Source organism: Notothenia rossii, assembly GCF_949606895.1.
Source record: "Notothenia rossii genome assembly, chromosome: 8".
Lineage (NCBI taxonomy): Eukaryota > Metazoa > Chordata > Actinopteri > Perciformes > Nototheniidae > Notothenia > Notothenia rossii.
Window position 1 is genome coordinate 19,769,822 of NC_136906.1, and position 14,872 is coordinate 19,784,693.

Consider the following 14,872-nt stretch of genomic DNA (forward strand, 5'->3'; position numbering starts at 1 on the left):
AAGGGTGTCCCAAATCCTGGCAGAGAGGGAGAATCAGAGAGGTCTTTAGTCAGGGCTCAAGGTCTCTACAGGGAAAAAGTGTTGGGATCCGCAAGAGAGATTCTGCTTCAACGAGCGTTTACTGGAAGTAACACTGGTTCAATAATGTGGCTGCTATAAACACATTTTTGGAGGTTTAGCCCCTCTTGTTCAGCACATGGTTCAGGGTGAGGATGTATAAATGTGTGAGAAAAGCCAGACAGGAATTTAACAGGAGACCACTACATTTGTTCATGTACATCGGTACATCTTTACGATCCTTCTACTTTTTCACATTTCTACTTTATGATAAATATAATACACTCTTCACTTCACTCACTTATTATTATTTGACTGCTATATTTATTTTGCAAATTACAATTTTAAGTTTAGTTTTGGAGCTATTTATCTCTTTATATTATTTAATAGTTTAACATTTATTTTCTTGCTGTTTATAGTGTTTAATGTAAATTCATTCTTAGTTAGTGTCGTAAGTTAAAGTAGTTTCTATGCTTTTATTTTGAAGGCATGTTTGGGCACTGTGATTAGAGCACCTGGTGTAATTGTATATATTGGAGACAGGTAAGTGTTGGGAGCCAGAGCACTAGTAGTAGGCAAACGTTTTTTTGGGTGTTTCAAGCCACACAAAGGAAAGCCATAAGAAAGGCTTAAGGAAAAGAGATATAGGAAACCTGCTCATTGTACTTTGTTATTGGAATAAAATGCACAAATGGAGGTTCTTGTCTGGACTTGCCCTGCGTAAGATCCTCTAACTAGTGCCTCAGCGGCTGTTTTAGTTCTACAGGATTTTGGCCGCTACAATTAGATTTTTCTTTTTAAATAAATAGTTCTTACAGAACTTAACCCCAATACTGATAGACATTATGTGTAAAGGAGTATTGTCGTGCTACTTTAGAACATGAATACTTCTTCCTGTACGGGAATTTACTTCGTTTTTTTTTCCTGGGCTGCACTTGGCAAGAGGAATCTTCCTTTTTTCCAATGTCCAATACTCTCTGCATCAAACATTTAATTTCCCATACATGCTTCAACATGCAGCTATTCAGCAGGTCGGAGATGATAAATGCTGAACTAAGAGCAGCAGAAATCATCCTGTCCAAACGTGTCTCTGACCAGATCCTCTGAGTTTCTGACATGTGGCCCAGAGGCCTGAGAGAAACATGATGAGGACTTTTTTTCACAAGGAGACATCCAACCTGCACAGGCTCTCTTCATCTCTGAATTTGCTGGTTACATGACCAGCTGAACAACATTTTTCATCCACATCATCAGAGGGGTCTTGACCTATAAAAACAACGCTTAACCTGCTCATGATGAAACGTAATGTGAAAGATGGCAAGCTCTGACATCAAAAGGCAAATCTGCAATGCTTTAAATTATTTAATATTTCTCAAGAATAAGACATTAATGAAAAAACTGCATTAGAATTTTTGAAAATATAGCAGCAGCCAATGTCTTATCTCTGCAGTACCTGTTCACAAAAGTGTATGGTAGAGGAAATTGTGTTATTTTTGTTTCAGCTCAAAAGTAAAATGTTTTAAGCTATTTCGGAGAATTCTGTTTCAACTTATTAGAAAGGAGGCACCCAAAAATGTTCAGTAACTCCACTGAATGTATTCCACATGGTTACTGGTCACCTTTCAGACTGGAAAACATAAATGATAAGCTCAATAATTTCTCAAGATACATTGATCCCACAATATATTTGTCATGTCACCCCTTTTAGAGCACATTGTCATGTGTCAGTATATCTATGGTCAGCAGTCCATGAGTTGAGTGGTGATTTCCCACTTAACTCCTCGCTGATTCATTTGAATTACTTTTCATCCTATGCAATATTTCATTTAAAAAATATATTTGATAAATGGACAAATTATAATACAAACTTGTAGGCAACAGCATTCAACTGTATATAGAGTAGTGAAAGCTTGCTCTACCTTGAGCAGCAACAACAGAAAATAATAATGCACCACAAAAATGTCCAACAATAAAATAAATAAATCACAGGGGACAGTTTTACTGCAAAATGACTTCCAAGCCTCAAGTTGTGCACAGTGCGTGGCCCAAGTCCCTTAGTGCTTAAAGTGTCACCTGGGAATAAAGGGCCCCGAGGACCCAAATACCCCCTTGGAAGTTGGTACATGTTTTTATTTTTTATTTTATTAGTTGTGATGAAGATATTTGAACACCAGGGGGCGACAAACTCCACAAAGGGAGACCAGAGATGGAGGGAGCTGTTCTCCACACACACACACACACACACACACACACACACACACACACACACACACACACACACACACACACACACACACACACACACACACACACACACACACACACACACACCACACCCACACACACACACACACACACACACACACACACACACACACACACACACAACTCTGTGTTAATACAGCACACTAATTATACAGAAGTCGGTCATTTAAAAAAAAAACGTTGAGTTTAGAATTTCAACTCTCAACATGACCAAATCAGACTGCAGCTTCATCCTCGTTATCATTCATGGAGAATCGTCTAATCATTGGTGACACCATTTGCATTTAAAGCTTTAAGCTGCAGACATAAAATCGCAGTTATTATTGATAAGATTTTAACAACAAAGAAAATAAAGAGATAAGTGAAGCACCAAGTTGGCTTATTTAGCTAATTTACCTCTGGAAAGACATGCGTAAAAGACAGTGCTGCAACAATTGGCTCGGGCAATAATAAGCCATAAATGCATTAAATCTCAGCCTGAATTCACAAATGCAGTTCAGTAATGCTCCATGTACCCATCCAAAGAGAGAGAGAGTCCACCATCGCTACACACCCCCTCCTTCCGCCCCCTCCACTCACAGAAACGGAATTAAAAAATCTTTAATATCTTTCCAGCAACGAGCCTCCATTGCTGCAGCACACACACACACACACACACACACACACACACACACACACACACACACACACACACACACACACACACACACACACACACACACACACACACACACACACACACACACACACACACACACACACACACACACACACACACACACACACACACACACACACACACACACACACACACACACACACACACACACACACACAGTGGGCCCTTTAAACACGAAGAAGGAGGAAAAACTAGCCTGCAGAATTAAGAGCATCTTCTCCACACTGACATTACTCATCATCCTACAAAAAGGAGGGGAGAGAGGCTGTAACCTGAATGTATTGAATGCATAGCGCCGCTGACATCGTGACAGCACCAGCTCTGTCTGTGGATCTGTGCAACTCGCTCTCCTGATTGTGTAATATCTTCTTTTTTTTCTCCTCTGCTTCTTCCTGCAAGCGGCCAAAGCTGCATCCGAGAGGAGAGACAGAAGAAGGAAGAAGAAGAAGAAGAAGAAGAAGAAGAAGAAGAGGAGGAAGAGGAGGAGGGGAACACAGGGGGGATCGGAACATTCATCCGTATTTATTTTTCTTCCTATTACATGGCGCAAGGGCTATACAAACGGGACCTTCCTGGGTGTGATACTGCCACGGTGAATTTGGATACTCAGGCGGCAGCAGCAGCAGCAGCGGCGGCGGCGGCAGTATCCTCCTCTAAACACGGAAGAAGCATCCTCAGCTGCAGCGGCGCCCACACCGACTCCTCGTCCTCCCTCTGCCGGCTCTATGTCGAGTGATGGTCGGCTTGCCTTGCTGGATGCTCCCCGCTCTCTCCGGATCGTCGACGACCGAACCTCCTCTGACCGCAGACCCCCATTTTCGGCGGAAACCTTCCCAGAGCTATAGGGCTACATATGGAAACTGGGGATCAAAATTTTAGGAAAAAGATCAAATCTACGTGGTTATTTTTTTTAGGTTTTTATCGGTTTCTAGGTGGGGGTTTTTGTGTGTGTTTTTTTAAAAAGCCAGCTAATTAATTAATTAATTAATTAATTAATTTGTTGAGCCTTGATTTGCTCATTCCACCGTGTGAAGGGTTGTAAGAAGTCAACGTGATATTTTCTTTGAACCCCACAATAGGTCGTTATAAAACACCCTGGGAATCGCTTTTATTTCCCCTCGAAAGGACTTGAATCTACCCATTTGTTTGCTCTCTTTTGTTTCCACTAATATGATAGATTTCCCTGCCGTCCTTCGTTTCCCTCCCCACTTTATTATCTCGTTGATTTACCCCCTTTTTGACGAACAAAACACATTAGAATAATAATATTATTACTAATTGTTAAGGTAGCTTTGGATTTAGTTGTACTTCTTAATTCTAAATGTTATAACCTCTGACTGTAACTCACTGTAACAGACATATTGAACTGTTGTACTGTAAGTCTGCCATTACTCTAACCCCCTCCAACCATCTCTGTACTCTATTCGAGCTCAAGTTAATTCAGCTCGGTGCTCAGTTGTAACCTTTTAAAGTACAGAAACAGGATTTTCTTTCTTTTCTTGTGCAGGCCTGCAGAGAATAAACCTCAGTTTGGTTTGTCTCACTTCCATGTTTAGGCTGGGCCACTATAAGCTTTAGGAGATAATTAATCCTTTAAAGCTCAGTGTTATTCTCCATAGATCTGCAGCTGTAGGCCTGCTGAGGTGCTGTCATCCTCTGCATACCTACTTTTTTAATCTAATATAAGGTGTAAAAGTAAGAACAAATAGAGAGGAGAGACATCACTGCCTCTTCCTCTTCACCCCCCTAAACCTCCATCCTCCTCCGTTTTTCTCTTGTTTTGGTCCTCACCCAAACGCAACCATAAGGTTCCTACCGCATCCTCCTCCTCCTTCTTCCCTCTCCTTCCGCTCGAGTATATCCCGTTTTTTCGGTTTGGTTTGGTCCCGCAAATTTTCAAATATTTACTTCCTGTACATCAAGAGGAAAGGGGGTCCCCCTTTCATGGAATGCGGAAACATGGGTCTGTTCGACCGCGGAGTCCAGATGCTGCTGACCACGGTGGGAGCCTTCGCGGCCTTCAGCCTCATGACCATCGCGGTCGGCACGGACTACTGGCTGTACTCCCGCGGCGTATGCAGGCCCAAGTCCATGAGCGAGAACGAGACCAGCAAGAAGAACGAGGAGGTGATGACCCACTCGGGTCTGTGGAGGACGTGCTGCTTGGAAGGTAAGAGGAAAGACTCTTTGCTGCTTCCTAAAAAACCTTCCCAACATGGTTCCACCTGTGGTTTTGAAGCTGTCTCTGACAGATCACAACACACATTTTTATTGCAGGATGTAAAGCTCTTCTGTGCCTGTTCCTCTAATGCCTCTTGGAGTTTAAAGGTCCCATGTCATGCTTTTCTGGTTATTACCCGTCCCCTTGTGTGTTATGTAGCTTTTTATGCATGTCAACGGTCTGCAGAGTCACAAACCCTCAAAGTACACCCTGTAGCGAGTAAAACTCGAACACAGAAAATACCTGTCTATGCTGACCCAGAACGCCTCGTTGGAGATTTCTCTTTTTCTCCCTGGGTACAGTGACGTATATGGGTATAGTGACGTAACGTAAGGACCAATCCGCGGAGCCGTTACGGTACGTCCGCGGAGCCGTTACGTTAAGTCCGTGGACCAATCCGCAGACTTCCTCACACACACTCAATCTTTTCTCAGCTGCAGCTCCGCCGATTTCTCCGCCTGAGACGGCGGAAAGCGGAGAGGCTGTGAGTCTGTGTGTGAGCACACACACACATATGTGAGCACACACACAAACTCCAAGCGTGTGTGTGTGTGTGCTCGGGCTGGTTTCGGGCTGGGTTTCGTTGTGTCTCGCTGTCTCGCAGACGGCCACTTGGCTCACAGGGAGGGGGGGCAGGAGCTCCAACAAGCCGTTTAGGACAGAGATGCTATACTATACAGAGATGTTGTTTGAGAAACCAATGTGAGTTTGGAAAATTGCACAATATAAATCTATTCTAGTATACCTCAACAATGGAATTATGAACAGTAGAAATGGCCATGACATCATGGGACCTTTAAGGACTCCAACGTCTATGTTAGTTTCCCAACATGAAATGCACAGTACAAAACTGGTGATACTCCCAAAATCCCAAGAAATAGGTTCCAAGGTTTCTGTTTTAGGATTGGGGTCAAAAGGTTAAGACGACAAAAATTAGCAAAGTTCTGTGCTTTTTCAACACACACAAACATTACTTTTTTGGTTGAAATTATACTTACCTACAACCTGTCGCAAGGTTGTTCCAGATAAACATTGCTTCATCCAAAAACAATTCAAGGGAAGCGAAACTTGGACAAGCACATTTTTAGCGCTCAAAAGGACAGAAAAAGGTGGCTTTATAACACAACATATTAAAGGTGTAGGCAGGGTGAAGCGGTTTTATGTTTTCATAAGGCATCTCAAAGGGTTGCGAGATCATTCTGAGTAGTGGCTACATTATTTTACCTATTGGAAAGAAAATAAATCATAAATCTGCTGCCAAAATGTTTTCAAAATATCTTCTCTCTACATGTTTCTCTTTTTTCCAGCAAAGTACTGAAGAGTTTTACATACAAACCTACTTTATGTTGAAGTGAAACATGCTGAGACACATGCTGTGCTTCTTTGTAAGGGGTGCACAAGACAAAAAAAAACTTGGATATCGACCATCAAAACACTTAAATCCCGACTAATATAGCTCTGGGAGCGTGTTCAGCTCCTGCAGGCAGGTGAAGCAGGTTTGTGGTTGCACCCTGAAGCTGTTGCATAAAAGCCTCCCACACCACTCTGAAACAGTTCCTCTAGTCAGACACTAGATTTTAAATAATGAAATAATGACATATTCAGGAGCTGTATTTAGAGAGGAAGCTTCATCATATATCAGCCTGATATATGGACAAACCAATACACTGGTCTAACCTTAATTAAGGGACGCAGCAGGGGTTCTGTCCAGTTAAAGAGGATGTGACAGAGCAGTTTGTGCAGGGTGTTTTTTTACATGATGATGCCCCAGAAGTAAATGCATGGTAGCAGAGACCAATGGTGGCTGTGCTCAACGCTGCTTGTCGTTTGACCTTTGACCTGAGATGTCAAACACGTCCTGAGAGCAGGTTTTCATACGACCTCCCACACCTGCCCCGTAAGACAGAGGCGGCGTGCTCCTTGTCCCAGTGGAGGCATTTGGGTGCTGACTGGGGAGTGTGGCACTGTGACCTTGTGAAGGCACAGAGCGTTACAAATCTGCTCATCTTCTTAGCTGTAAGATCCTCAAAAGCCTTCATGCTCCTCTGGCTCCTCTGATAAGAAGGAAGACTCTTTTACACATTCTGTTCAAAGATTGATAACTAGTTTGAAGTCTAGTTAAATCAATATTTTTACCATCATAATTTATAAAATTACACTTTGCAAAGACTTACTTTGGCTTTATGAAGCTTCGTGGTGAGCTTTAGCTTGTTGTTTATCAGTTTGACCCACAATTTACTGTTTTGATTCCCTCCCAACCCTCGTATGTGTGTCGTTGGATAGAGGCTTGCCACCATGTGTGTTGATGGATGAGTGAGAAGCTCACTGTAACATGCTGTGGATCAAATATATTATCATCATTTACCAATTGGTTGAATGAGAAACAAAGGTTATTGGTATCGGGTATTTCATTTGTATTCACCTGAATTCCTGATCACAGCGTTTACACCTCAGCTGTTTCTGACACGTTTTTTTTTTGTTTTACCAGAAAGAGTGAGTGTGTTTCTGAGGTCTCACAAAGTGTTTCTTGTGTGGATATATTTAAGAGATAACGCTGCTCTACTGTTCTTACTGTGCCTGCATTAATGCACATGGGATTAATCACAGCTGGAGTGTAATTGTGACACTGACTGGCCTTTATCCCTGCCAGGCCATTATTTAATTGGCAAACCAAACTGCATAGAGTCAAGTCGAGATCAAACCACCACACTTTTGGCACGTTGTGTGTGTGTTGCTTTTGTATCGGCACAATGAGCCTCTCCCTTTGAATCAGAGATCAAAATGGCAGGAAATAAATCCAGATTATTCATTCTCGATTTATGAACGATCCCCGGCCCAGAAGAGGCAAGGGAGTGGAAATAAAGGGGGCAAGGGCATTTACTTAACAGGGTCAGATTCATTTAAATTCTAATTCAAATCACTTCCTTCTCAGGAAATTGGGTCTTAAAAAGTGAGAACTTTTAATTTTAGGTAGTTTGTAAAAATTGAAAAATAGAAAACTACAGAGCAGATGCAGCTGCAGAGAGATAAGAAGCCTGCAAATCAAGACTATCAGAAGGAGTGAAGTTTAACATTTCAGATGTTAATAAGGCTCCGGTTTGCAGCTCGGCTCAATTAATTCAAAGTGCCAAGATGACTAGTATTCATCTTTCCCCCAGCTCTTCTTAAACCATGCATTACTGGGGATCAGGCAGCAACTGATAGCTAAAGTCGCAGCACAAAACACAGACTGTGTGTTTGGCAGCGCAAGCCCACACATCCTGCTCACAGAGTGGACACAGGTGGGCGATGGTTTGTGTTTGTATAACCAGCTACTGGAGAGGAGAACCTGTGAACAAGCAAAATGGGAATACCCACACTGGGTGCTTCAACACCTCGACCTCTGCTTCGCTCACTGCTTGTCAGAAAACACAATAATCTCACTCCTGGAGAAAGAAAAGATTGTCTTTCTATTGCAACAGCTTAGGGTTGGGATTCAGAAGCGAAATATGTTTGTGTGTAATGCACTGAGTCTATCCTACGAGAAATAGTATCTGGACTAATCCTGGTCATTCTTGGATCAGAAGCAGAAAATATGTGAATTTGCTAGACTCTGTCATTAATGATCACTGGCCAGAGAGAGACCAGTGAAGAAACATTTATGTAACAGTTTCTCCTTTTAGCAGGTGTTTTGTTAATGTTACTCTGCTGTTTTACCCTTTTATTTCACCAAAATGAGCACATACACAGCGTTGAAATTCTGTTGCTGGGAAATTTGGAGATCTAGGAAGAATCAGTAGTTGCAGCTCAAGGTCACCTACATTTGTTTTCAATGTCCTGAAGTTTGAAACCGATAATTTAGTGTCCTAATATATTATTTTTAATGTGTGACAACTTTGAATGTCAGTTGGAGGTCTACTTTTATTTGTTCTACGTTGGTTTACGTCCACATTTTGTTATCAGTATCAGTTTTGTAAACTTGTTTGGGTCCACATTGTAGCTAGCCCGCAGTTGTTACTATTTTAATGGAATGTGCCTCGGCTTTTGATGTTGTAGACCAAGTGTGTGCAATTCAGTCTGACAGTATTTAAAGTTCAGTGATTGTAGTTCATAGAGAGATTTAGCCCTAAAATTGTGTGTTGTGTATGAATTGGGCCCTGGAGCCGACGCTCACTCGTCCTCTCTGGGATGTCTGTAAGAACAGCCACTGTGCCCCCTTGTTCTCTTAGCCAGGTGTAGCGCTCTGCGTTTGCTGCTAATCTGAGGCATTCGTCTTCATTACAGCGCCGCCCTCAGGCTCCACTGTGGAGGAGACAGTGAGAGGCAAGGAGGTGTTGGGGAGGAATGGTGGACCCTGTGATGAAGGAGGGCCACCATGGTGTGATGTTTGCCTTTTATTACCTGTTATATAAAGTCTCTTAAGGTTCATCATTCAATGTGTTTGTTCTTCTTCCCTCGCAAAATCACCTCAACTACATTATGTGAAATGCAACGTACTTCATGTCCACTGTGATCATGATACCTATTTTCTAATAATATATAGGATTGCAAGTTCTGATTAAATTCCTTATCCATCTGCTGTTTACTTATATGTATTATTATTCATCTAAATAATCTTTTAATCTTTAAAATATCTGAAAATGGTCTCCTACAGCCAAAATCGTTACGTCTCAAAGCAGTCCAAAGTTTACCATCACAGAAGACAAAGAAAAGCATAAATATGTCCTATTCTAGAATATATAAATGGAATTCATGCTTAAACAACATCACAGCTATGCTAACAGCTCTGTGAAGCCGTTCACTTTGAGCGCACGATATCAGTCGAAAGAAACAAATGCATTTGCATTTTTATCAACTTAGAGCATTTTCAATCAGCTAAACTTATGTTCAGACAATAAGATGAAACTGTTCAGACATATTTGAGTGATTCAGTACTCCAAAATCTAGTAGACAATTATGATCTCATGAATGTACTGAACGTTGGAGCCACGGCGAGTTATTCCTTTACAATCCAAACTGTTCTTCCCCCAACAATGATTATAGAAAAATGTGCTTTCCTTTTATTGAATCTAAAATGGCTACCACATTTCAGTATGGCCTCCCACTGCTGCTGCCAATCACCACAGACCACAGTTCACACATAACGCCTCAGGATTTTATGTATAGGCTCGTGGGAGTATCAATGTAGTGTATATTCATGCATGTGAAAACACATGTGGGAGTATGTTGTGTGTGTGCTTTTGTGTACTTTTACATGATGTTTGTGTATTGTGTAGAGCAGGATGAGAGGCAGGCCTGAGATAAAAGCAGATAGCAGAGCAGCGCGGAAGAGAAGAGCTGGATTAGTCTCATAGTCCAATCAGATAAGGATTACACCGCTGGAGTATGCCCACCCAGGCTAATGTACCAGCCCCTAAAGTAGCATTACACCGTATTATGACACACGATCCACTGTACATCCAGCTGCATGGGCCGGCTTACAGTTAGTCACAAGTTCAGAGTGGATGGACAGTAGGGCTGTACTGAATAATTTAAAGCTTCCTTTATAACGGTGGCATTCAAATTCTAAATCAACATTCAAATTATATGCAGCTTTTTGCACGTCTATTCATTTTGTTTAAACGTGGTATTTCTGGAGATAGGTAAAGATAAAGCTTCACTAATATTAGAATTACATTCCAGTGGTGACTGCGAGGATTGTTCTAACTCCTTTAATCCCACGACTCACGTCATACAAATTGAGGAATTTGTTTGAGGATTAAACATTTTTTTATATTGATGACGTCATAAAATAAGATGATTGCCATTTAAAGCTTCATACAAAAACTTTAATAAAATCTTTAAACGTTAAAAACAACCTTAAAGAAAAACTAAAGTAAGGGGCCTCGCCGCCACTTGTTGGAGTAGAAACCGAGCCTCCGTCAGGATGCTATCACTACTCCCCCCTCAGCTGATAGCAGCTAAAGTGACTGAGCTCCATTGCTCTGCACTGTCACTCTGCCCTGCAGCGGGCGATGGATGGGATTCATTTTGCCCTCCGCTGAGACTGCAGACAGTCACTACCAAACACAAGTGTTATATTGGTCTCAATGTCGCCCTCTCTATTGCCCACTAACGCCAAATTACAGGCCAGGCAATACCGGATGAGGCTGAGCCTGAAGTGGTTGGAGAACTCTGGGCCTTCAGTTGTATTACTGTCCGGGTTAACATTTGTTATAATTCTCCAGTTACACGGACATGCATCAACAAACGCTGGTACCTGGGTATCAGTGTAGAGTTCATTGATTGTGTTGTAAGTGCAGCCTCAGGTCTGTTTAGGTTTGTGCTGTTTTACCACAGGAAACCAAACTTTCATTGAAAAAATAATCTGTCTATAATGATAAATGGACTGCACCTATAAAGCGCTCTTCCTGTCTTAGTGACAACTCAGAGTGCTTTGCATATACAACTCAAGCATTCATACATTCATTCAGAGACTGAGGCTGCCATTCAAGGAAACTAGCATTCACACTCACACTGCAAGGGAGCCGTTTGGGGTTAAGTATCTTGCCCAAGGACACATCAAGATGTTGACTGCACAGGCTGGGGATCGAACTACCGATCTTTCGATTGGAGGATGACCATACCTTCTGGGCCAACAGTATTGTATGTTGATATATTCACAGTAAGTGTTTAATGACATACTGAGGGTGATGTCTCATTATTTACGTCGTTACATTTGGAAAATCATTATTTGCAGGGGACCAAAAGCAGTTAAAAGACACTGCCATAACCTGACAGAGCCAGAAGGAGCTGGATTGTTGAACATTAACAAAACCATTATGGAATTATATCAAACTTGAAGTCAATAGAGGTTTAAAGTAAACACATCGATACATGATTATGATCCCGCCCCCTTTAAATTAATAATCATGTCTTGGTGGAGCGGCGTTCAGCTGTCCTGAGCGAGTCTGAGATGAGATGGACAGTAGACGCGGATGTGATGGCATGGTAATTGGTTTCGTGTATGATTAATGGCTCAGATGGCTCTGGTCGATGGGAGAGTGGCTGTAAACTTTGGTCGCACTCTCCCATAAATGCTGTCACCCGCTGAGCATGGAGACCCTACCTCTTACCCCTCACAGTAGAGTAAGAGCCTCAGCTATAAATTAGAAAAAAATAAAAGCATTAAAAGTGGGGACATGCGTCAAAGAGGAGTAGCGTTTCACTTACTACATAATAATTATCCCCTCTGACCCCTGACACATCATTTTCATAACAGCCAACAGCACTGCTTGTGTGTGTGTGTGTGTGTGTGTGTGTGTGTGTGTGTGTGTGTGTGTGTGTGTGTGTGTGTGTGTGTGTGTGTGTGTGTGTGTGTGTGTGTGTGTGTGTGTGTGTGTGTGTGTGTGTGTGTGTGTGTGTGTGTGTGTGTGTGTGTGCGTGTGTGCGTGTGTGTGTGTGTGTGTGTGTGTGTGTGTGAGTGTGTGTGCGCGCATGCATGCATGCGTGTGTGTGTGTGTGTGTTTGTGGCTATAGCCTTGATTTACAAATGTTATTTTTAGCTGCTGTTGGTCCTGTTGGGTGGGGTCTATCTTTATCCTTCATGACCAGAGAACAAATCAATACCAAACCCACCCTGGGCTAGTCTTTGTGTAAGCACACTGTGTGGCACCACAGCTCACCAGACCATGATACAACAGACAGTTCACTGCCTGTGTGCACAAGCATTTCCAATGTTGTCAAACTCCTGTAACTCCACTTATTAACATTTAAAAACAGGATAGGATATCACACCTAAACTCACTCACACTTGTTGGCTTGGAAGTCTGCTCTCTGAAAGCAAGCAATGTTTGCAGATAAAAAAAGCTTGTCAACAGCATCAAGCAACTCCAATTTCTGACCAACTATGGCAGAAATCTGACGGTTTGGAACAAAAAAAGAAAATGTTGCTTTCATTTATTTTGTTACATATTTTGGGTAGTTTGAATAGGTACATTTCCATCAACCATAGTACGTAATGAAAAGGATATTAGGGGTTTTAACAATCCAATACCTAAACAAACAAAACAATTTCTCATTGTTGTGGATTTGAGAAGTGCAAACGTACAGGTTTTTATTATATTCAATTTAAATGGGAGAACCAACAATACATTTGACGAGACAACCTTGGGCCATGGGGAATTATAATACGTTTTTTTAGTGTCGAAGATTTTATAAACAAAAAGCCTAATTGAAAATATTTGTCACATTAGTTGACGATATAAACAACCAATGATAAACTGACATGTAAACTGACGAAGCTTTATAAGCCACTGCAATGCTCAGGTCAGAAGTCAACAGCAAAAGCTAGTGTATCCACTCTGGGTTTTCATACTCCACAAGCAGATTCTCCGCTGCTGTTTATCAAACTAATGTTGTTCCCTTGAAAATGTAAAGTTTCCATATTAAAGTGGCTTGAATAACCACTTGATTTTCAGTGAGATTGCACTTTGATTACATAGAATTGATCCTCTTACAATGAAAGTGTAATTACCAGCAGGCCAATCTCTGATTCCATCGCAGCAGAGCTCCTCTCCGTTCCACTCCACTGGCTGTATCCTTAAGCTGTAGAAACATCCCGAAGAGACCCTGTATTAAATGATAATTAACTGCAGATACAATCCATTCATTTTAAAAGGAAGGTGCGAGTCACCTTCTTCTTTTTTTCCTGCCATGGCATGGAGAAAGTACAACAATCTGCCTTTAGATTAATTGGTAGTGTCCATGGCGCAGTTCATTTTCAATTTATTACACCGTATTTGCTTTGTGTCAGAACGCAGCCTAAACACACTGCATCATCTCAGAGTTGGATGAAGGAACAGGAGAAGAGTTAGGAGTCTGTTTGGTGGCTTTAAACCATCTGAATGTACCACCGCCTGCTGATAATGGCCCTAATGCTAATGATAATAATAATAATAATAACACTAATGATTGTTTGAAAGATATATCAAGGCTAAGGAGTACCTTAACTCTAATTTATTCTCTCTTCTTTTTAACCTTCTGGTGAGACAAAACAATGTAGTTAAGACGTTGATTAATTGAGAAAATAATCAGTGCTTTAATCAGCAGAAAATAACAGTTTCTGTCATCCCAAGTCAAAACCTCAAGGCATAAACCACATACAGCAGAAGTGTAATTTTTTTTGCCATGAAATGTGACCTTTGCTGTGATTAATTATTATTTTCACATTGTTGATTGTATATACATCAGATAGAATAGCTTCTGTGACGCAGTAGCTGAATAGTAACAATGAACAGAGCTGAAGAGAAGCGACAGAGATGTTCCCTCCTATGCAAAGCCCTTTTAGCACCCAGTGGGAGAGCTGCTGATGGCTGATGGCTCCTATAGCGAAGCTGGGGGTTACTATGAGGGGCCGGGTGCAGGACGGAGGAGGAGGCTCAAGGTAGCGGCAGAAGGGAAGCGTCTGAGCATGACAGATTGAGAAGAGAGCAAAGGGCAAATATAGAGGGCAAGGAGGAAGTAAACAGATAGCTTGATGTACTTCTGCAGTGAAGTGAAACAGCTGGTCTGAGAGGATGAAGGTGATCCAGTCCAGATGGCTGAGCAGGTGTGTCTGCATTTAAAGTGTATACTCAAGGCTTTATGGTGCATTTACAGATCAGATGTTTGATTTGTTTTCTGTGCAACAA

The 14,872-nt window shown here is 41.7% G+C and overlaps 1 protein-coding gene across 1 annotated transcript in view; it reads left to right on the forward strand.

The window, feature by feature from the left end:
- The first annotated feature begins 3,042 nt into the window (after positions 1-3,042).
- Positions 3,043-14,872, forward strand: part of cacng2a (calcium channel, voltage-dependent, gamma subunit 2a) — a 63,644-nt gene continuing 51,814 nt past the window's right edge. The window contains exon 1 of the mRNA XM_079642682.1: positions 3,043-5,171. Within this exon, the coding sequence (XP_079498808.1) occupies positions 4,946-5,171 (226 nt within the window). The 5' untranslated portion in view covers positions 3,043-4,945. The remainder of the gene's footprint in view (positions 5,172-14,872) is intronic.